This window comes from Hippocampus zosterae, chromosome 9 (assembly GCF_025434085.1).
Source record: "Hippocampus zosterae strain Florida chromosome 9, ASM2543408v3, whole genome shotgun sequence".
Taxonomy (NCBI): Eukaryota; Metazoa; Chordata; class Actinopteri; order Syngnathiformes; family Syngnathidae; genus Hippocampus; species Hippocampus zosterae.
The window spans coordinates 20,756,493-20,781,129 of NC_067459.1; the positions used below are offsets into that span (position 1 = coordinate 20,756,493).

The following is a 24,637-nucleotide window of genomic DNA, read 5'->3' on the forward strand; positions in this document are numbered from 1 at the left end:
TGAGCATAAGGAGCACCTACATGTGAAATTCTTCATCTCATCTGGACCAATTGTATGCTCGGGATTTAGCGGCAACAGTTTGGGGGAGCCAACTTTTCCCGTCGGGGGATGATGTTGCCCCAGAAATGTCACTTGGATGCATTTGGTGTGGACGAACCTTGCGAGCTCTGACATCAAGCCCATCAAACACCTTGAGATGGTCAGCCAACGTCACCTTTGACCTCATCAATGCCCGATTGGATGGTTAGACAAACACAAGCAACCATGCCGCACTGATGTTTGGCCAGTGGATGATTTTATAACATTTGCTTCTGCTTGTGGTGTAAAACATATCCATAAACGGCTTTTTGGGGGATCGTGTTTCCAGCCAGGCCTTCGATGCAGCCGTGCTCCTTTCTTATTTTCTTCTGCGAAATAAGGATTGTACTGCATTACCATTCATATGACTGAGACACCATTTTTGCTACTTAGATTTCTTTCGAGCTGCCGCTCCATCGCCTCCTGGGAGCTCTTTCGCGATAATTTTCATACATTACAGTCATCCCATCCCACTCGCTCTTCCACAGTCTTTAATTCCTTCTTGTTTCCATCAGAGATTGCTCTCCCCCCCCCCCACCCTCCCTTCTATCACCCACCCCACTTCTCTAAAAATGTCTACCCCATTCTTGCTGCACTCCCCCGGATAGTCTTCCTCAATCTCTCTGGCTCACTAAGCATTCCCCTGTCCACCCCCCCCCCACCCCCGACCCCCACACCACATCTCCTCAACTTTCCCCTTCATCCCTTTGACTGTAGCCCAGCCGTGCTGCATCCCGTCGACAGCTTCTTATCATTCTCTTTTTCTGCATTTGCATCATTGTCACTTTTCACTCTCTCAAACTCTATACTGACATGAAATTACCTCTCTCTCTCTCTCTCTCTCTCTCTCTCTCTCTCTCTCTCTCGCTCTGTCCCTCTGAGGCATGTTTAATTAAGCGTAGGGCTATGTGTCAGTGAGCGAAAGAGAGAGAGAGAGAGAGAGAGCGAGAGTTGCTATCTGGAGCAATTGGAGCAGCCAGTATAGATTCTTGTCCTGTTCTCCAGTTTTTTTTTTCTTCTCCCCTCCCTTTGGCCTGGGCCAGTCATAATTATCCATGCTCATTAGCAGAGGGAAGACGTGTGGGGTGTGGGGGGGGGCAAACAAGGGAGTTGGGGGAGGACAGGTGAGAAGGTTGGAGGCTCATCTCACGGTGGATGTTCACAGCGAGGCTGAGTGGAAGTTGTCGGGAAGGTTTTGTGGAAGTAGTCTACAAGGGGGGGGGGGGGGGGGGGTGAGGGAAGTGACCTGAAGTGACCTCTTAAAATTATTAACTCGTCCAATTTTTGAGTTGGTGATTGGAGGCTACACAAGAAAGTGTTATAAAGGCTACAGTAACTCTTGAGTTGAGCTTGTGAATCACCTTACTGACATAGATTGTTGCTCACCATGTGAAATTCATTCATTCATCTTCCGAGCCGCTTGATCCTCACTAGGGTCGCTGGGGGTGCTGGAGCCTATCCCAGCAGTCTTCGGGCAGTAGGCGGGGGACACCCTGAATCGGTTGCCAGCCAATCGCAGGGCACACAGAAACGAACAACCATTCGCACCCACACTCACACCTTGGGACAATTTAGAGCCTGCCATGCATGTTTTTGGAATGTGGGAGGAAACCGGAGCACCCGGAGAAAACCCACGCAGGCCCGGGGAGAACATGCAAACTCCACACAGGGAGGCCGGAGCTGGAATCGAACCCGGTACCTCTGCACTGTGAAGCCGACGTGCTAACCATGTGAAATTGTTTATCCAAAACGCACTTCGCGGTCGTATCTGAGCAGGCATCCTTTGGTGACCCCACAATCTTTAATTGAGCATTTCTTTCATTGTTCTATTGGGGGGGGGGGGGAAATATTTACATGTTCCTGGGATTTACAGTGGAGTTTGTAAGTCAGCTCGCTATTATGAATTGAAGGTGTTATGGTTTTTGCTTTAAAATAAATGAATAAATTAATGAGTTTTGGGCCAAGTCGATTCATCGCCGTCGTAGCACATCACGTGACTGGTTGGGTGGCGCTAATGGGAAGGAGTGTTCATTAAATGCGGCAGACGCAGAAATAGTAAGGCAAAGTAGTTTTCCATCCTGACACACTGCGAGCTACACGACGCAAGGTTATCTTTGGAGACCGGATTATTCGTTGTTTTTGTGTGTGTGTGTGTGCGTGTAATGAGTTTGTCCTGCTTGCGGAACGCGCGCGCCGCAATTTCAGCTCTCTTGATTTCTCGGGGAAAATGTTGCGGTGGCAGGTGGGGGATGATTCAGTGCTGATCTGCTCCCCTGCGAATAGACTGTTTAATCCTTCAGGTACTTGCTGTTTGTTGACACTTAAGCGTTGTTAATGAGCGCTTGTCGAGAGCGAGGCGAGTCCCGAGCCTTGCGTTTTGGGAAGCGAGAGGTACACCCGAAAAGTAGGACAGCCTCAATATCCTGCCATGTTAACGTTTGCACACGGCTTGCCAAATGCACGTGTCGTCCCGGCTGGTGTCAAGTGGGCTGATGCACACACCTTACAAGCTTGCTCAGGCAAGGGTCCAAGAGAGCGGCTTCACGTGGCGAGAGCTCTTTGGTCGCTGAGCACCCCCCCCCCCTCCCCTCCCCGCGCCTCACACCCCTCCCTGTATGGCTCACATTGCTTCATATTCTCTTGCTTTTTGGGTATTTTTTTGAAACGTGCACTTCTCTGTATGATCGCTTGACGTCTCAGTGACGCTGACTGAAAGGTCTCGAGCCTTCATTTCCATTTGTATGCATTTTATTTCAGGGAGCTTGTTGATGTTCAAGTTACGTGATGAATGGAGGAGAACCTGGCGCACCTTGAGTGGGTTGATGAATCGGTTTCGGGGTTCTGGAAAAAGGAAAATACTGAAAGTCCATGAAAAAAAAATTGGTCTGGATGCGAATGTTGTACGTTTAATGATGTGTGGGTGTTCTGAATGTGAAATCCGTTTAGTATAATATATAAGGCAGAACTTATTTCGTATGCTTATTCTTTCTTTTTGCGTCACAAAAGTATCTCTAAAAGCCTCAGTTCTCATCAGTTCTTGATAAAAACAGGCTCTTTATAAATCCAAGTTGAGCAACAGTGCTACTGCGCTCCGGACTGGCCTGCCTGTAAAAGATGACTCGAAGAGGACGGCACAGAATGCTCAACGAGCGGAAGAAAAATATGCGCAGTGGGACTTGAACGGCGACCCAACGGCGCAGTTCCCAAGCCCAAGTCCTGACAAAGGACCCGCTGCCACTAAATGGATAGTATTCAGAGGCGAGTACTTTCTACGCCCCCCCTCCCCTGAAAAAAAAAATAATTCATAGGCCCCATCATCATTTTCATAAATGGCACAGTCAATGTAAATTCCTGACTTTCTTACAATCAGTTGCAAAATAAGCGCAACTCAAAGCTTGATGATGGGTTGGGGAAAGAAAAAAAAAAGGAAATTTGGACTTGAAATGATGCCTGACGTCAGGATGAAATCTGTGCTGCCATCAGTATGATTGAAAGACATTTGTCCCCCATAAATTGGCTAAATCGTAAAAAATGGTGTCAAAAGGATGTAAGACGGAGAACAAGTACGGGCGGCATGGATCATTGGTCGTTTGCCAACCCAGAGGTTTGCGGTTCGATCCCCGGGCCATTGCAACCATGTTGACGTGTCCTTGAGCAAGATAACTGAACGAAACCCCATTTGCTGCGTCAATTGAATGAGGTCACAGTGCAAAGCGCGTTGAGTACCTGAGGTAGAAAAGCTCTTTAAAAGTGACTATTTACCAATTCGTTTTTCAATCGCTATTTTCTGTTTTTAATTACCATAAAAAAAAACAGGAAATTAAAAAATGATAATAGTCGCGTCAAATGTTCTCGATTGAAATTTTCTTGAGGTTCTAGATCAGTGGTCACCAACATGGTGCCCGCGGGCACCAGGTAGCCCGTGAAGACCACTTGAGTAGCCCGCCAGTGCCTGGACATTGTGATTTGCTAGTAAAAATTATGATTTAAAAATGCAAACATTGGCAGTACTGTGAGACATTTCGAAACACGATCAAAGTCTGACAATTTAAATCATCAAGTATTAAAAATAACACATCCTCATATTATTGAAGGTATTTTGGACAAATATGTTATTTAAGACGTGTATCAATTTGGTAGCCCTTCACACAATCGGTACACATGAAGTTGCTCTCACCCTCAAAAATGTTGGTGACACCTGTTCTAGATTATGCTAGAATCTACCAGCATGGATTTGAATAATGATACGACCACGACGGATTGTCATTTCATACTCGTTCATTTTAAAAGTTCACCCGAGATTTAGCCAGCGCCTGAATTTTTTGGGGCTACACTGAATCACTGCATTTTTTTTCCGTTGAATACTCCTGACGTCATATCATTTCGGGTTCACAATCAATGTCGAATGTTAAAACCAGAGTATGTTGGAACATAAGTGGACATGGACCTTTGGGTTTATTTCAGCTGCCGTCCCTCCTTTCCGATATAAAACTTGAGGTAAATAACTCATTAATTACCACTTAACACCCCCGTCATGATTGATTTCCATCGTAATGAATGATCATCCCGGCCACCGACATTAATGGCCACTGACTACCGCAGTTTGGATGAGAAATTGCCGAAAATGCCTCTTACCACAGGAAGGAGTATTCCCAGCTCTTTGGTTTTATCGAGCGATGGGAAGAACATCAATCTCCTGCGCCATTTACTTAAAGCGGAACAACTGAGGTAGACAATTTTTCCGGCATGGCAGGGAGAAAAAAAAACTGCGTAAAAGTATACGACGGAGTTGTAATATTATCACATATGTAATATATACAGCATACAAATCACAGCCTTAGTGTGTACTCCACTTAATAGGATTATACGTGTCCTGGTGTCACGCGGCTATTAACCCCACATTTCTGTTTCCTTCGCAATTAGCAAAGTGGGCGGGCCTCAGTAAAGACGAGGCATCGACGCGCCATTGGGATTTGAATTTGAAATTGGGAGGGGGGAACAAAAAAAATCCTTGAAGATACAAATACCGAAGACAGTGTTGCCAAAGTTACCTTGGAAAAGTTCCGTAGCTATTTTACTGATGACTTACTTTATTATATTGCCGGATTTTAAAAGTAACTAACCGAGATGAAAAGTTACTTTTTTTAAAAGTTACATCCAACAGATGGCGCTAACCCTGCCGAGCATAAAAATGGCACCAGGTTTTGCCACTTAACTACCGTGACATCAAATGTGTATCGTTTATAACGATGACATTGGGAGCCTCCTGCCATAACGCAGAATGTTGAAGCTAGGTAACACTCTGTCGACAGCACGGAGGCTACACCAAACCTCAATATTTTTGTTTTTAGCCAACGCAAACTCAAAATCGTGACTCTATTTCCATCTTGAAAATGCTAATGTGAAACGGGGATGTGAAGTTGAAGGCTCCCATAACGCCTCACTAAATTCCGAGTCGCCTGTATTTAAGTCTTCATTCACATCAGAATCAGAATCAGAATCAGAATCATCTGAAGTCAACACTGTGTATCCTACATTGTAACATTTCGCAATCTTGGAAGTGTAATCTGATTACTTGACTTGAAAAAGCTAGCCGTGACTGGAAAATGGGCGCCATTGGGAGTGAAAATATTTTTTGCACTTCCCCAGTCTTCATCCAAACCTCCTTAAATCGTGTTTTAAGGAAAGTCCTCCGATATCCATCCGTTCCTGCATTCACTTATCGCATCTGACTGCGAGAGAAAGGCCGACGACACCTCAGATTGGTCGGCAGTCAATAACGGGGCGTGTCCTCCTACGCGCCGTCTGCAAATCGTAAAAAGTCACCTGGCGTTAAGCGTGCATAGCTAAATCACTCACAACCTGTTTCACTCACAAGCTGGAAGCTGGAGATAAAACAACGGCGGCGGCTGGCTTCCTTCTAAATGTGATACAGCACATTGCCTGCACTGCAACCCAAGCCGGTGGGGGTCAATCAGTGCCAGAGGGGGCGCCGCAGTGCTTTTCTGTGCTCAGACGTGCCTCCTCAGGGGAGGAGCGGGCTTTCACCACATGGGCCACCTCAACTTTATTAGATTAGACTCTGTGCCGCCTCTGGTTTGTAACTGCATTTGCCCAATGCTGCACATTTAAGAATAGATCAGGCTCGGTCCCAGGCCTACCCCCCACCTCCCCCCTGTCGCTGCCTGATTTCCCAACAGCCTCAACTCTGGGATAAAAAGTTGACTTGACGGCAAGGAGGGGAACCGTTAAGGGGGAAAATGGAAATGGACTTTGCTCCTTTTTACCGTGTGGTGTTCCTCATTGTTATGCACTGTTTGGAAAGTCTCCAATTCATTTTAGTTCATTCCTTGGAATGTTTTTATGGCTTCTTGTGAGGGAAGTATTAAAAAAAAAACAACAACAACAACAACTCACTAAATATTTCTGTTGGCTTAGGTCTCCTTAGGGATGAAGCGCTGTCGAGTCAGACTCTTATTTCATCCTGTCCATAATTTATGGGGAGACAGTTTAGAAATGGACAATGCACTAACATGGGGGACGCTTGTCATAAACATCCCCCATGAGACATAAGCAAGCGGAGAGGACGCAAATCGATGCTGACACGTGTTTTTTTTTTTCTTTTTTTTGGAGCAATTTGAGCATTTTTATGCATTTGCGGATGAGCGTCTGTTCAGTGTCACCTCCACGCTCAACGGCATTTGTCTGGGCCTCCGAGCTTGGATCTTATTGCACTCGCACTGGGTCTGTTATGACTTAGCAGATCTTCAAAAGGCTCGACCGTACCGATTGGAACGTGACCTCCTGTCGTCCACGTTTAGTGAGACGGCAAGCTCGATGTGGCCCGGGACGATTTGACATTTTTTTGAACTGGGAGTTCGACCAGCCGGAGGTCGTATATCATTCGGCGCAACCTGTCCGCTAATCGCAAATTACAGCCAGCCTCTCCTAGGGCCCTGATCCACTTCTCTCCACGGGGAAGCCGAGGGGCCAAGGAGAAGAATACTAGCCCCTGCCAAGCGGCCACCGCTCCCCACTACGGGGTGCTTATAAATCGGCATCCTCACAGATAGGCCAAGGTTTTGATTTGGTCGTGACCTTCGTCCATAAATCTGAATGATGTAGGGTCCTTGGTTAAAAGGCTGCTTGATCAACTCGACGAAATAGGACGCACTTCCCTTGCTTTCCGTTCGCCTTGCCGACTCTCTCTCTCTCTCTCTCTCTCTCTCCTCTGCATCCCCTTTTTAAGTTCCCGCCGCAGCCTGCAGTCCTCCCAGGCTTTAGAACAGGCTGGGAGTGAGCAAAAGCGAGAAGGAGCGAGAGAGGGAGAGATGGCGAGAGGGTGAAACAGGCAATCGATAAATCAATATGTTTTGCGCCACTAAGCTGGGGTAAGCTCACTCTCTCAAAGCTGTCGGTGCACGTACACACACACACACACACACTCACTCACTTACCATTCCAGCAAATTTATCTCAACACACACATCCATACAAACAAACAAATGAAAGCCCAGGACAGAATGTCCCTTGCCAAAAGACATTTTGTTGTTTTGGGGACTTGCGCTCTCTTTCTCTCTCTTTCTCTCTCTCTCCTCCACTCTCATTCTATTTCCTGTTTTGGATCATTAAGCCATTGATTTTTGTTTCAACCGGTAAGTGGTGGTGCAAACCCCCTGGGAGCTGGCTGAAAACCTCAACAGAGGAGTTTCTCTAGTTGTGACAGTCTTGGTCCCAAGGGCCACCGGGGTCCTCTTAACTCTGCACTGCAGGACATAGCAGCAGAAATCAGTCATTTTGCTTCAGTATTCCTGAGACACTCGGGCAGTCTCTCAACTTGGGTAGCTATAGACCCCCACCCCTCCTCGCCCCGCCCCCCTCCACCTCCCCCTCGTCCCTGTCTGCCTGCCTGAATTTTAAATGCAAAGAGTATAAATGGTCAGTTCTTATAGCCACTATGTCGCCTATACCTATTTTTTTTTAGGTATGCGGGGGTGGCGAGGGTCACGGAAGGGAGACGCAGAGATACAGTGGCAACTCTCGCTGGCCAATTCTCAGCTGGCCAACAGCCAGCAAGATATTACAGCCAGATATATCGTAACGCAGATGGATGCACTCAGCCTAAAGAGGCTGACATATTGGCTAGCGCTGTCATAAGAATGACATAATACCGATCCTGACAGGTAATGAAAATAAAGGCAGCGCCACTGCTGAGTTGCATAAGCGGTGTAACGTTGCCGTACAACCTAAAATATTGGCCCTGACGTTCGGGGGATAAGCGGCACATGGCAAGGTTTCAGGGTAGGGGGTAGGGGGGGGATGTTCGAGGGGGTTGACGTTTGGAAGTGAAAGTCAACGTGGATGCGACTCGCTAATGGCCTGGGCTACGGACGGTTGCCTTCTTCACTTGAAATGCTTTTCCAGGCCTTTGCTGCAGTTTTTTTTTTTTTTCTGGGTTGCGGTGTGTTCCGGGTGGTCGTCTTGTTGCGTGATGTGACAACGAAGTACAGAGATGAGCCACCCAAAGCTTTGGAACACAGTTTGATGGGCTGATGACACCAATGGAACTTACGTTAACGTGACGGAAGGGCCAAAGTGAAAAAAGGTGTCCGGTGTTGTTGAACAATTTCTCGACATCGAGATGTAAATGCAGTGAAATACGAGCTGCCATTCTGAACTTAAGTCTACTATTCATCATCTCATCAGAAAAGGTCTTCAGTATGCATCAAAAACAAAGCAATCTAGCTTGCTGTTTCGATACTTTTGGATTGGGCTGCATATTATGAGTTTCACCTTTGTACATTAAAAAAAAAATCTTTTTCAGGCGGCCTGGTGGTCCAGTGGTTAGCGCGTTGATCACACAGTGCAGAAGTTGCGGGTTCAATTCCAGCTGTGTGGAGTTTGCATGTTCTGCCCGGGCCTGCGTGGGTTTTCTCCGGGTATTTCGGTTTCCTCCCGCATAGTAAAAGCATGCACGGCAGGTTAATGGAACATTCTGAATTGGATGTTTGTTCGTCTCTGTGTGCCCTGCGATTGGCTGGCAAGGTGTCCCCCCCGCCTACTGCCCGAAGACGCCTGCGATAGGCTCCAGCCCCCCCCCCCCCCCCCCCCCGGCTCCCTGCAACCCTTGTGAGGATTAAGCGCATCAGAAAATGGATGGATGGATTTTATTTTCATTGTTGTTCACCTAAACGTGAGACCTTTCAGTTTCCTGAACACGCCATTAAATGATTGGTTGGCCCAAATGTCTGTCACTGTCAACATTCAGCAAAGGGAAGCATTTATGCATTTTTTTTTTCACTATGAAATTTTTATTATTTATTGATATTCCTCCTTGGGGGAGAAATATATATTTCATGATTAATACCCCTACTTCTCATTAAATAAATTGAACTTTTGCATTCTGTGGCACCTTCATATCGAAATGTTAGCCTGCATTTCATCTCGGTGCATCTCAGCACTGAATCGATCCGCTCCCCCCCCCCTCCGAGAGAGAACGGGAATACAAATCCATCTTGACAAGTTTTGCCCGGAGAAAGCGCTCGCTCGTTCAAAGGCGCAAAGTTGTAATTGTGCTTGCTCTTTTGTATTTACTCTTGAACAGAATTAAGTCCGGAATCCTTTGGACTCTTTGAGGAACCTGTTTACGTTTACCTTCATCCCAACAACGGAACACAAAGACCGACTTTACGATGCGGCTCAACGGTCGCATCGTTTTTACCTCGAAGACTTGTCACGATACTGATTTTGCACTCTCGACACTTGACTTTCACAGCTGGGGGGGGGGGGGGGTTGGGGGGAGCGAGCACATCAACCTTTGACCCAGGAAACGATGCAAAGTGCTTACCTTGGAGTCCATTAATTTCCCCCGATAAAGATACATTAGTGTAGATCACGCACAGACATTGACGCCGACTTTCCCCCTTTGACCGAGCGTAATGCCGCATTAACTGACCGCCGCCAAATGCATTTCAAAGTTGGTTTGGCACCTCCGAGCAAATCCCCTCAAACTCATCGGAACGCATTACGTAAGTGAGTAGTTTATTTGTGTTTAAGATGAGCTCGGAAGTAATCCAAGTCAACGTGACTCTTTGAAGTCGGTCACACAAGGTTACGATTTTCCATGAAGGGCTGTCGGGGTTTTGGCACCGCGGCGCGCAAGGACCGGGAATCGATGCCGAGGTGAGAGGACCTCTGAGAGGACCATTGGAGTGGCAAAACATACATAAAAAGGAAGGGTTGATAGATGAGGCCGAATCTTTTGCCGCCGCTTCATGTTTGGCTTTCTCGCACGGCTTGGAATTAGGTTAAGAGCTGACAAAGATCGTAATTTGGAGTGTCATTGTCACAGACGTATTCATTCATGTCGTATAAAAGCGCACCGGATCATAATATGTTTCACGATACGTAGCTCCCGTGCTAAACATTTTGCTCGATGCCTCTTTGAGGATGTTAACAAAGCATTGACTGTATATACAATACAATACAATACAATACATGCTGATTTATATAGCGCGTTCACAACAGCGGCAGCTGTAACAAAGCGCTCTACAAAACAGTTAACATAAAGTAAAATAATAAACACAACACATAACATAAACCACGGACAGTCGTGCAGTCCTAACCACTTTTCCATCACACGCGTTGTTGTTTGAAGCGGTTTGAGATGAAAGAGGAGAGAATCAAAGTGTCCTTTAACCAGTGGATCAGAGACGTCATGCTCAAAATGTGCACACGTCGGCTACAAGCTAAGTTTCAAAGTCAACAAGAAGCTGTAGCATCCATTGACAAAAAAAAGAGATTTGTTCACTTCTCCTGTCTCACGGAAATCCATTTCAATTCCAAGCGGCGACTCTCAGTTCCAAATACGCATCGGCCATCCATCTAGCTGCACCAACGGCGACTGTCCAACAGCGCCGACAGAGCCACTGAACAAAACGGGGTTGTGAAAAATGCTGCCCATTACAGGCGCAAAAAACACAAGCACCCCAGGTCTATCCAGCGCCGACATTCCTCCCAATCAAAATCTGTGCTGGTACAGGCGTGCTGCCGAGAAGGCGCAACCACCAAGCACAGATACTTCTCCTTTGACGAATGTTGTGGCCAAAAAGCGCTGAAAACAGTCCATATCAGGTCCACACAATGAAACAACATGTGACAAAACAAAAGACAAAAACAGCAAAAAAGAACAAAAAAGCCAGGCTCTTGAAGAGCACTTGCCGAAGGCTGCCTACTCGGGCGCCATCTTGGGGGGGGGCGGGGGGGAACCTACATATACCTCCATGATTTTTTTTTTTTGTTCATATCTGTGCACTTTTCCTATGATATTTTAGTCCCCTTCATTTCTATTCATTTCCCAAGTCCTCCTCTGGAAATTAAATTCAGCAGGTGATCCCGTATAAGTTCCAGTTTGAAGTAAGTTATATCATTAATAATGACATTAAATCCCCCCCCCAACCCCGCACCCCCCACCCTTCTTCTTTCCTTTCTCCTCCTTGTTCACTCCCCCCCCCCCATGGAATGAACCTAGTCCAGCCGCAACATCAAAACTTTTTCCTCTTATCCTCAACCACTTTGAAAGAGACGTGCAGCAGGCAAGCAAGAAACATGAGATACAATAAATAGACGGAGATAAATATCCGATTTCCGACTTGGTCTTTTGCGTCGATTCTGCCCGTCATCTTTTATATTTTCTTTCTTGAAACAAGTGGACGGTGTCGAATGAGGGATTACAGTTCGGAAATAGGCAGAGGAGAGGGTGGCTGCGTTTGCCGGTGTGTCATGTGGTCCCTTCTCATTTCTTTGCAAGGTGGACTGGAGACAGCCCAAATGTTTGGAGCTGATTTTTATTTTTCTGGGGGGGGGCAGAAAAGCCATCGCGTGCCATTCTTGCACTCTTACCGAGCTCTTACCTCTTAGCAGCTCTTTCTTCATGTTTGCATCACTTTTGCTTGAATGTCAGTGCACCTTATCCAGTTCACAACAGATTTAGCTCTTCATCCAAAAAAAAAAAAAAAGGAAAAAGAAAAGAGACTAACTTTGAGAACTGTGTTGACTCAGCGGGGTGCCTGTTCAAAAGACTGCCAAAGCAAGGAGTCGGAAATCTCGTCTTGGCTTGTAATGTTTCCTTCGCAATCATGGCAACAAAATGCCAAATGATCTGACGAAGCCGCTTAAACTGCACCGACTTGTCAACTGCGCCGTAGTTGAGATAACAATTATTTTATATTGCGGTACGAGTCATCGTGTACACTCTACCCCAACGGGGACACGCTGACAATAAATCCAAATCATCAAAGTTTATGAAGACATCTTAAATCGCGTCCTATTTTTTTTTATTATTCTTTTTTTTTTCACTGCTCGCCGAATGTAAACGTGTTGGAATCACTGTTGCACGCTTGTCGTAAACCGAGTCGACATTGACGTTAAGTCGGATTGATGCGATCGTATGAGCCGCTGAACCCATTTATTTTGACAATCAAATCAGCTGTTAAGAAAGTCCCTGTGTGTGAACCCCCCTACCCCCCATCGTCCCCCCCCCCCCCCCTACCCTCCTGCCGCATGATGTTGTCACGCCACTCTGCGCCTTGTGCAATATGATGTTTAGAAGGGGGCGTCTTTGACTTTTTGGGATGTTCTGTTCTGATTTCACGCTACAGTGGCTTTGCCTCGGCTTTCCGGGGCCTTAAGAACAGTGACGGTGCATGTCTGAAACCCGGCAAGTTCTCATCTGAATATTGCAAGAGTATTCGAATTGGGGGGGGGGGGGGCGCTTAGGAAGGCAATTGTGCATCATATGCGTGGGCGGCATCCTCCATAACGCGCGTGCCTTTCTCTTCTTCGGCCTTTACTGCGTTGTACTTTCCTGGCGTGTACAGCGGAGCATCTCGTGAACACGGAAGAAGCGCGGGCGCAGCTCGGTTCAGAATATGACGCCGTTGAGCTTGTTTTTCTTTGGGGGTTTTTTTGTTTTTTTTATTCATTAGATAAGTGAAAAGCAAAAAGCCAGTGATGGAACGCCGGCAACAGCTATGATTTATGGTCTGTGCTGGAAAGAGAAAAGTAGAATTTATGGCTTTCTCATCTGGTCTAATCTTCACTATATTCCGCAAAGCCGAGGCGATGCAGTGAGCTTAGAGGCTGAAAATTGTCCTCTGCTCTCTTTCTCTAGTTAGCTTTTCTTCCCCCCCCCCCCCCCCCCCGTGCCCCTCACCACCACCCGCTCCTACTTTCTAGCCAACTCCATCACATTTCGTCCTTGTAGTTTGTTCCCTTGCAAGTGTACATACGCTCCGCCGCCCATACGTACACACACCGAGGCGCACAGCCCAAAGGCTTCCACTTCTGTAATCACACACGTGCAGGTGCGCTTTGCACACAACACACACACACACACACACACACACACACACACATACACACAAAGGGCGAGCGGCTGAGCCCCTCAGCGACACCTTCGTTCTCGCACCAATTTTCTCACACTTTTTCATTCTCTGCGTCTTCGCCTCTTTTCTTTCTCTCACCGCCTCGCTCGGCACCTCCGCCCCTCATCCGCCTCCGCGCATGGATCTTTTCTTTTTATAGTCGGAGCTATAGGCCCGCCAGAGTTGTTGATTGCAGGGTGCCAGCGCGTCTAATTACGTAACCATCGCAATTGGTGCTTATTGTTTGTGAGTGTGAGCGCCTTTTGCTCCGCAGCCCATTTGTTCCTCACGGCCCGTCGCTGTCCCTCCGTTAGATATGTGGCTTGGGGTGCAGCAAGGGATCAAGCTCGGGTGATGGAGTCCACCTTTGTTCTGACTTCAGCTGGCGTGTCGCAGAGTCCGAGGTCAATCATTTTGCATGCGTTGAAAGTGAAAGTAGGAATATACTCGTTCGAGAACTGGCTCGACGGACGCGCCCCGACTCACAGCAAAGAGCTGCATTCGCTATTCGGATTGACATAAGCCAACGAAGAACCGAATCAACTCGAATGTGTTGCTCAATGTACTTTTGTGTCAGCGTCCAACAAATGAAAAATCCAGTTTGACCAAAATGGTAAATGGAGTGCACATGTATCACATTCACTTATCTCATTAAAACGTATCTGAGGGTAGCCGACACCAGCTCATCGACACACGGAAAGTTTCACCTTTTTACTTTAAAATAACTTCCTTTTGAGAGAGAGACTTCTGGCTCGACTTGATTTGGTATTCGCTTTTAATGGTGAATTTTCTTCTCAATTTGACTCGGCACTAATCCGTGCGCAGCCCTACTCGACGGGTCATAAAAAAATATTCCATGCGACAATAAAAATTGGAAGGCACATAGCAGGGTATCAACTCTGACTCGAATAATCGATATCAGTGGAAATAAAATCTTAAATATCAACCTGTCATCTCATGTTATTTAATTTCAACCTAAAATAAAAACCTCACTTGTATTCTTTGGCATTCGACTCAGCATGACTTAGTTTTGTTCTTGGTTTTACTGTTTGGTGCTTTTTACCACCTTTATTACAGATTTGTCTTACTGTTTATTGTGCATGTTAAATTACTCCATGTACAGCACTTTGTATGCAGCGATTTTGAAAGTGCTCTATAAATACTGTTGACTTAAAATCTTTTCAGTCCACAACAAAAGTACAGTCTTTTTTTTTTTGTCTTGATGTTTATTTTAAGATCTTGGTCACGCTATCCCCATTGTGGGGTGAACGAAGCCTATTTTAAAAGACAGAATGTTAATACAGCTCTCGCATTGGCTCTCATTAGTTTTTTTTTGGGTGGATGAATCTCATGTTGGGGTCAGGGGAGGTGCCGTTGTACCAAAGCGAACACAATCTGGTGTGAAAGCGCAGTCCATGTCAAAATGGGAGGAATAGGCAAGAGAATGAAGCTTGGAAGTTTTGTGACGGTAAAATCATTCAGGGGTTTATTGATCTTTTCCATCCACTTGCAGTGTGACGATATTCTTTCCCCTCGTTTGCCATTAAAGCCACTTCTCTTTCCACCCTGACTGTGACAAGATGAAGGAAGCGGGGAAAGGCTTTGCAGCGTTTTATGCGCCATCAGTTTGATGTGGGGGGGAAATCAAAATAAATAAATAAATACAACTATTCACATGCTCATTTGCTCGGCGTGACAGCAAATTTTCACAGAGGAAGAGGAAGAAGCAGGGAGAATGATCAGATGTGGAAAGAGACGAGAGAGGAAAAAAAACACACAAAGAGAAAATTTGCATTTTCACCTCCCATTCAAAACCGCTCGCCGGCATCCCACCAGTCGACGTAACCGAAGCAGCCTGGCGGTGAAATAAGTACGGAAGCAGAAGGGGATGAAGAAAGAGGCGGGCCGGTGTGAAATGGATCAAACAATGGATGAGAGCAAATCGGTGCTGTTCTCAACCAACTGCAGGGAAATGAGATAGGAAAGGGGAGGTGAAGCGGGGTAATGCGATACCTCGCCGGTTTTCAAATGTCTGCGTTTTGTCGCTGTTTTTTTGAACACGGGACTTCAAAAAAAAGGAATCTTGGGATCGCCAGTCAAAACAAGTACTCTCTGGTCACCTCAAAGCTGTGTCACTCTCAAATCCAATCTTAAAAAAAAAAAGCTGCTTAGCTGGTGTAATGAAGTTGCGATGTGTTAAGGATGACTTCTTTCTCCGTGATTGAAGTTGATGGGGATTTCGAGCAGCCTTATACCCGCATCCCACCAAATCATGTAAAGCCCCTCTCTGATGACGCAATGCCCTCGACCTGGGGTGCCGCACTCATTTTAGTCGCCAGCCAAGTTGGATATCAGTCTTCCCTCAGGGGTTGGGGGGCGTTATGACAGTGAAACCACAAAATTATGACCTGTACGTAACAAATTAATAGAGTAAAAGTTTTGAAATCAGTCAAGTCGATTGAAATAGTTTGCTTGATTATTGTTCAAGTGAGGGTAACAAAATTCATGCAAAATCTCAACGTTATTTATGACGCATGACAATTTGAGATTTTGACCCAGATCTTAGCAAGTTGACACGTGTGATTTGCTTTTCGCGGGCCACATAAATTGACCAGGCGGGCCGGATCTGGCCCCCGGGCCTTGGGTTTGACAGTCGGCATAGACCAAGTAAGCACTACAACTACGATAACAAGCCTTTCGTTCATTCATAAGCTCGCCGACAGTGTCACTCACAACTGAGCATTCATTTCTTTGAAATTACAGTCCTCTAGGCACTGGTTTCTTCTTGTGGTCCCCATGAATCTGCGAAGCAGACGCGCCAACCACTAGGACACCGATCATTACAATACAGTAAAATGACTGTCTGGGATTATCATTCTACGTATCCAGAATATTTCCCTGAATGCCCGGTGAGGTTTTGAGACCGACTTTGGCATACCCAGGCTGGTTATTTCCCTGATGTTCGCATTTGAGGTTGTCAATCAGTCTCTGCTCCGTTGTGTCGTTGAGCTGCTTCTAAAAGCCGCGTTGATGAAGGAATAAGCACTGATCAGAGAGTCGGACAGACAGACTTGCCTCCTTTTGTGATCTCGCGGTGTTTCCTTTTCATCCCGCCTTTGCGGAGACACGCTGACGCGGGAGCGGCAGCGCAGAGCGAGCAGCAGCATCTACAAACAGGCCCGACAATAGCGATGGCTGCATATTTGATTCGCACAGTTGCTCCGAGCGGATTCTCGGGGTTGGAACATGAAGAGCGGCTCTTAATGAATATGCAATGCTTGAGGAGGATATCTGTTTTTTGGGGGACGTGCGCGCGTGTTCATTTAACACGCCCGCGTTAATCCTCTTACTGTGTTGAACCTGAAATATGGACCGTAAGTAAAGTTCAGCCGAGGTTACTCACGTTTAAGAGCCCACGCTTGGAAATAGCCACGCTGACCGATTATACGATACGATTGTTGAATTGACAGTATGTATACAACCACGTTATCGGGTTATTTGGGGATCATTTTTTTCCCGGCGCTTAGCCTCTGAGTCAAATGTTCCAGCTTGACTTTATATTTTAGAGCACATCAAAAATGGATGATGGCAAATATTCACCACGCTGGACTGATCCCCAGAGAAACAATCGCTGGTCACCTGAGGTGAACCGCTACATTGCTCATGTCATCTGTCTTCGGTGCTTTGAATGGCTTCATTGGTGTCACGTTGCATTCATCTCCAGGCCGAGTAGGTAATCGCTGTGAGGTGCGGCGATGCCATTTCATTGGACTTTTTTTTTTGTGTGTGTGGTAAAAAAATATAAGGAAATAAAAATAAACTTGCACTACTTGATTCCAGTTCCATCAGTCACATTAAGACTCTTCTCTCGTCTCTCTCTGCGCACTGCAGAGGTGCTGGGAGTGCGGTGTGTGTTTCCTCTAAGTACTTCTGTGACTTGATTGGTTGCAGCACAGGATTGAATTTTTCTGAAAACATTTTACTAAACAGATCATGCCACATGTGCTTTATCCCCATCCCCTACCCCCCCCCCCCCCCATGCATGGCAAATGAGGGATGGATAGTTGGAGGATAATTGCCGAGATTGAGTTGCTTGTACCAAATGTTCCAGGCGCATGCATGCGTGCTGACGACTCAAATGCGTCCCGGTGTTTTTTTTTGATGGATTTGAAACAGTGCGGCGTCCAATCAGTCAATCATTCATTCATTCATTCATTCATCTTCCGAGCCGCTTGATCCTCACAAGGGTCGCGGGGGGTGCTGGAGCCTATCCCAGCTGTCTCCGGGCAGTAGGCGGGGGACACCCTGAATCGGTTGCCAGCCAATCGCAGGGCACACATAGACGAACAACCATTCACACTCACACTCACACCTAGGGACAATTCAGAGTGTTCAATCAGCCTGCCACGTATGTTTTTGGAATGTGGGAGGAAACCGGAGCACCCGGAGAAAACCCACGCAGGCCCGGGGAGAACATGCAAACTCCACACAGGGAGGCCGGAGCTGGAATCGAACCCGGTACCTCTGCACTGTGAAGCCCACGTGCTAACCACTGGACTACCGGGCCGCCCATCAGTCAATCAAACTTTACTCATACGACACTATTTGAAATCACGGAACACAGCTCCCACTCTCTCGAAGGAAACGCTGAGATCTCTCAGTTATTGCAAAAATATAGTATGCAATTAAAGAACCGAAAACATAATGACCCCTAATTTTACAAATTACGATTATTATTTTTTTAATTGTAAGAGCCGAATGAGAAAAGTAAAGTAAATAAATATTAGCTGTAATGTCTTTTACTCATTCACTCCCAAAGACGTTTTTAAACGTCTTTTCAGACTAGGTCTAGAATTGGATGGTACCTAATGCGGTTGATAATAACAAAATTGTGTTCGTCCTGCAGACACACCTAGAACCCCCACCCCAACCCCCCCCCCCCAAAAAAAATCACATCTAATCTTCTTCAGAATCAGTTAATAGACAGTCTGCACTGTTTAAGAAGGAAGAGCAGCAGAAGTCAGCTGCAGCATGTAAAACAGAGCAAGTTGTGACAATAGCAGGGGTGGGGAGGGGAGGGGGGGGATATTATGAAGGCGGCAGCCTCCTTTCTTCCCCGGAGATTTCCGTGGAGTGCTTTCTCACTGTGATAATGAAATGACCTGGCCTGCACTGCTCCTCTCTCTCTCTCTCTCTCTGTCGCTCTCTCCACCTGTTTTTAAAAAGCACCTCCTCTAGACACTCGTCCAAATCAGAAAATCCCCCCTCCTTTCCACAGCTCCGTGAAGCTAACTTTCATAATCTTTCCCGAGGAAAGGTGGAGGGATTCCCGACCAGGGTGCCACGGCACACTTAAGAGACTCAGGGTTGCCGCAGAACCTGATCCAATTTCAGTTCATTTGTCAGACATATTATTTGGAATAGTTTGTGCAAATAGCGGGCCATTGCTCATTCATCTAAGCCGTTAAATCATGACGGAAGGTACACTTATGATCATATGTCATGGCTTCCTGTGAGTAGGTCAGCTTTGTGTTCAATCAATATTTGTCGACATTATCGAAGCTGAGAAGTTATATTTGTGAATCCATTCGGGTGTGAGATTTTCAAATGGGCGTCTTGGCTCAAGAGGGCTTTGCTTGCAAACGCTGTTCTAATGAATGATGTGTGTTAATATGGAGATAGAATACCACGCACCTGCAGCAACCCCCCCCCAAAAAAAAAAATTGAGACTGACACAAGCGACTCTATAGAAAATCAACCAAAGTTCTCCTTTCCTGTCCTGTTGTGATTTCACGTCATGGTGGCGTTTTGAACACGCCCGAAGTCTATACAGTACAGCAGCAAAACTCAGATCAAGGACTTGGAATAATTGCTTCCCATTTCAAGGCAGAGCGCACGGTCTATAATCCCACATTGTTTGGAGTTAATCATCTACGCCTCACTGGGCCCCTACTAGGCTGATTCAGAAGAATGACTCACCAGTTTGATACAGCGCAGACTGCATGCACACCATGTATTCCCTCAGCTTCTAGTTAGCAAGGAATCTGTGGCAGCGCCGAGGCAGAGCGCTGTCATTGAGTTACGTAATCAACAGAGGAACGAGGCGCCCGCGCGCGCGCTCGCGTACGCGCCGTCGTCGGAGCCGCAGTTCTTTCGGAGCTGTCGATCAAGCGGCGCTTTAAGGCCGCTCGAACACAAGGCTGCTGAGTTGGACTTTCAGCCGCATTGGAGCTCAGCCTGCCCCGTTTCGCACGCATGAATGAATGAATGGGTCATACTGGAAGCTTTTGTTCAATTGTTAATGATTATCGTTTTAGGTTTGAACATGACGGTATTGTCTTTGATGTTAAAGATACCTAAATGATCCATCCATCCATCCATTTTCCAAACCGCTTGATCCTCACGAGGGTCGCGGGGGGTGCTGGAGCCTATCCCAGCCGTCTTCGGGTAGTAGGCGGGGGACACCCTGAATCAGTTGCCAGCCAATCGCAGGGCACACAGAGACGAACAACCATCCACGCCCACACTCACACCTAGGGACAATTTAGAGTGTTCAATCAGCCTGCCACGCATGTTTTTGGAATGTGGGAGGAAAGCGGAGCACCCGGAGAAAACCCACGCAGGCCCGGGGAGAACATGCAAACTCCACACAGGGAGGCCGGAGCTAGAATCGAACCCGGTACCTCTGCACTGTGAAGCCGACGTGCTAACCACTAGTCTACCGGGCCGCCCCTACCTAAATTATATTCTCTTAATTTCTCAAACATGATTTGATGTTGATAGATTCTGATTGGCTGTTGAAGTCAGGGAAAAGGAGGAAGTGAGTTTAGTGGCAAAGAGGGTGTGGTCGAACGTGCTTCGGGGCGGACGTCTTTTCTTTTCCCTTTCAACAAAACTGCATTCAAAGTTTTGCCGTTTGTAAAGTAGAGCCATCTGTTAACTCATTCATTCCCAAAGACGTTTTTAAACGTCTTTTCAGACTCGGTCCAGAATTGGCTGGTACGGAATGAGTTCAACAAGGAACCCCTCAATTTACAATAGTATAAATCTAGACGAGAGAACGCACGTGAGGTACAAGGCACGCTCGCCTGAGAAGACGAGCCAATTTGCTTTCCCCATCTGGAAATATTTACATATGGAATATTTGCGCGAATGCTCGGAGGCACGAGTCCGTTGTGATGGCTTTTTGTGTAGGCTAGAAGCGAAGCACATCTTGTAAGCTTCTTTTGCATATGTGCGTGTACGTTCGTGCGCGTTCACGGCGCGTCCGTCCCCGCCCCCGCGCAAGCTTTCGGGTTGCACGGTTCCGAGTTGGTTCCGCTGTTCGACGGTGCCATCTGGCTTTGGCGAGCGCCACTGCAGTTCTCTGGAAGGAACCCATCAGCGCGAGTCAGCGTCCACTTTTTAACGGTTGTTTTGGGATCGGTTTGTCCGGCGGTCTGGTGCTAATTCTTCCCCGCGTTATGAGCTGGCTGATAAAACTGACCTTGAAGCAGTTTATGTTGCTGAGATAATGGCGGCAAGCCCATGAAACGCCACTCAGCTTTCAGTGGCAAAAGAAAATAATAGTTTAACCGCTGAACATTGTTTTGAACTGTATGTAAAACTTTATGAGCGGAGACTGGAAGTCTTGTGGCTCAAGTAAGGAGCAAGGATAACATTAAAGTGATTCAGACGAGGATGACGAGAATGAGTTTCATCTTTTCGTGACCAAAACGGAAAGCATGCATTGTTACGGAGCAGGGTCGGTTCGGTGCTCCCCCCCCTCCGAATATTTTGCATTCAGACCATCGCTTGGATTTTAAACCAGTGGCGGGTAGAACACAATTAGGTCAGATTGAGGCCACGCCATTAGTATGGGTCATGGTAAAAGCTCCATGACACCACGTGACACCACCCCCCCCTCCCTCCTTCCATCACCCCCACTTTATTTAAAATGAGCTTGCGTTGTTCCTCCCATCACCCCTCATATTATCAACTTCAGCTCTTTTACACATTTTTTAACTTTCTCATTGCATTCCCAGTTCTCCCGTTCTTCCCCCCCCCCCTCCATATCAACAGCCAGTCTGATAAATAATGCATCGCCGCACATTAAAAACATTAATAGGGCTCTCTTGGCTGTCAAGCGGAGGGAGGAGATGAGGTTGAAGACGCGACGGGTAGCTCTTTTTGAAATAAACGTTATGGCCGATGTTATGATTTAATATTGGTCCGAGACTGACGAAAGGAAGGGCTGGAGGTCCGAGCGTTAATTGTGTTGCGTCGTGACACCGCGTCCTCCTTGCCCCCGCGGCTTTTGTCTTTGTTGAATCATCTGAACCGTTCATTACAATGATGAGTGTATCAGCAAACTCAAAAGAAAGGATTTAATGATATTGAACAAAACACTGATGCTGCATCACACGGAATCTTGACCTTTCCCCTCCGGTCCGAGCGCTTCAACACACACACACACCCCCACCCCCCGCCCCACTTCTCCCTTTCCGCATCCTCCGCTCTTGCTCCCCTCTCACCGCGCGTCTCCCCGTTCCTCCTGGCATTATTAAAAATTGATTGGAGGCGAACGTTTAGCTCTGGGGGCCGAGGCGGAGGGAATGTCTGACAGGCAGGAGGCAAATGACCCTGAGGACCGACCCCTGTGGAAAGGTCTCACTGAGGGGGGGGAAGCGGTGGGGGGTGGGGGTGGGGGGGTGCCTGCATTTGTGGTGTGGGTCGGTATCATTTGTAATCGGACGAGAGACGTGCCGTGATGCCCCCCCTCACTGCGTGGACAATATGTGCTTACTTTATGCAGTCGTAACATTTGACCTGATTGTCCAGCTAACCCTTTCAGGGACAGCGGTTACGACAGTGGACAGTTTATCATGTTATCAGGTTACGGGGTGCATGAAAGCCAAATTATTCAGGAAAAAAAAATGATCTTGGGTTGTTAACACATTCACTCCCAAAGACGTTTTTAAACGTCTTTTCAGACTTGGTCCAGAATTGACTGGTACTGAATGAGTTAATAGGGCCGTCAAGGTTTCTTTTGTTTGAATGAGAGAAGAGATATTCATCAATAGCATTCATCATTTTCTTCTTTTTTTTGTTTGTTTTTTTATATATTTTGATTTTGAAGATTATTTGCTCTTGTCTGACCATTTCTAGGAAAGTATTTTGCCTCAGACACGTACACGGGATGAAAGTCCTTCTAATTAGATTTGAATCATTGGATGTTTTTTGTGATGACAAGTCACTGTAAATCATTTTGGACGTGAGGTTAAAAAAAAAAATTGCAATGTGTCAATTGCAGAATTTTGGAGCCGATCACTGATGACTGATGTAACAAAAATAAGGATGGAAAAAAAATGGACCACTACTTACTATACAGTCGCTATTCACCTGAACTTGAGGCTGGCCCCGCCCACAAATCCGCCCCCCAAAATATATTTAATAACATTGGAAAAGAAATCCAAAAGTTTGTAAAACATCCGCCGTTTCTGCCCAACCAATCAGATCTATGGGAAGTCTTAGACTCATTTGCCACATAAAAATCATATCCCCCCCTCCCACCCCCGTGGTTGACGTCGTTGCAGCTCCATCTTCCACGAGAGGGTCAAAAACTTGAAGGGAAAAAAAAAGTACAACTTCAGAGATCTCCACCCGCACACGCCTCACCCGTGTGTCGTCAAGACCGATGCATTATTCATGGAGAACTTTTGAAACAATCTCATGAAAATTCCACGGCTGTAGCAAAGATCTACATCACAATCGAAGAGGTGATTTCGTGGCCGACTTCTCTGCCAAGAAATTGCTTTGGAAGTTTTTGGTGCAATTCTGCAGAAGGCCAAACCGACAGTGATCAAAACAAACAAACAAAAAATTGTGAAAACCTCCATGGGAGAAGCGATGAATGGAATCCAAGGGGAGTATTATTTCAATCGTGGAATTCTTGGCGGGGGGGGGGGATCTCATGGGGCCTGTATCGCTTCCGTATTTCGAAATGGGTGGCCGGTGAGTGTGCAAAATCCATCCCGCCTCAGACAGAAGTCCTCCCGGTGACGCTGTAGTCAGAGCAGATCTGCTGACCAAGAGTTACCTCTCTCGACTCTCCTTCTTGCCTCTCTGTCTCGCTCCCTTCATCCCTCCCCTCATTTCTCTTTCCAACCCTGCCCCCCCCCTCCCGCCTTTCATCTCAGATCAAATAATATTTGCAGCCCGTATTCCCAACCAACTCTTCCCCCAATGGCTATAAGCGCTGCAGCTTTGCAGATTTTTAATACACTTTACCAGCAATTTGGCTGAGTGTTTCTTTTTTTATATATATATAAATAAATAAGGTTATTTTTAGGCGGGATTGGGATGGGGGGGGGCGGTGGAAGCGTGTCCCGGCACATGAGTCCATACGACTAACTGCTTCACGTTTCCCTCCGTATTTCTCATCTGACGCTCTTTTCTTTTCCCCCCCACGCAGATGAACAGACCGATCCAGGTGAAGCCGGCAGACAGCGAGAGTCGAGGAGGTAGAGTGCATTCCGCCCCCCCCCCTCCCCCTTTTCTTTTCATTTCCACTTCCTGCCTTTATTCTGACCCCGGCAAACACGCTGCCGCCGCATATCAGCCTCACCATTATTTGTCCCATTACACAACGGCCTGTACCTCAACGCGGGCTGACAGCCCAGCCTGGCCGGACCCTCTCGTGTTCACAACGCATTATGTAAACTAGAGCTTGTCCTCGCCGACGTTGGCCGGCGCGGCCTTCGGGGCCCCCCCTCGCCCCCTTCGCGAGTCTCATCATATGCAAGGATGCGTTCACAAGCGCACGCGTACAGTCTGTAGACGGGCGAACGCGCGCGTGCCTCGTTAGGCTCGGACGAGGAGGGTGGTGGGCCCGGGGGGGGGGGGGGGCACCTATCCCTTGTTTTGGTTTTGCGAGAACCATTCGCCAAAATCGTGTTTCTTCACATCAAGCCAACGAGCGTTTCATTTGGTATTTGGTGACATTTTCGACGTTTGAAAAAAACGCAGCGACCCGCGCTTTAATATCGAACGGGAGCAATGCGGCTTTGCGGTTGTTGCGGATAAATGATTTATGAGAGAACAAAAAACAAGGAGACAAAAGGGAAGAATTAGAGCATGTGATGGATTGGAAATGGT

At 46.9% G+C, this 24,637-nt stretch overlaps 1 protein-coding gene across 7 annotated transcripts in view; it reads left to right on the top strand.

Annotated features, from left to right (window-relative positions):
- celf4 (CUGBP, Elav-like family member 4) overlaps positions 1 to 24,637 on the top strand; it is an 83,310-nt gene that overhangs the window by 39,715 nt on the left and 18,958 nt on the right. For all 7 annotated transcript variants that reach the window (XM_052076737.1, XM_052076732.1, XM_052076735.1 and 4 more), the window contains exon 3: positions 23,955 to 24,003. In XM_052076737.1, the coding sequence (XP_051932697.1) occupies positions 23,955 to 24,003 (49 nt within the window). The remainder of the gene's footprint in view (positions 1 to 23,954; positions 24,004 to 24,637) is intronic.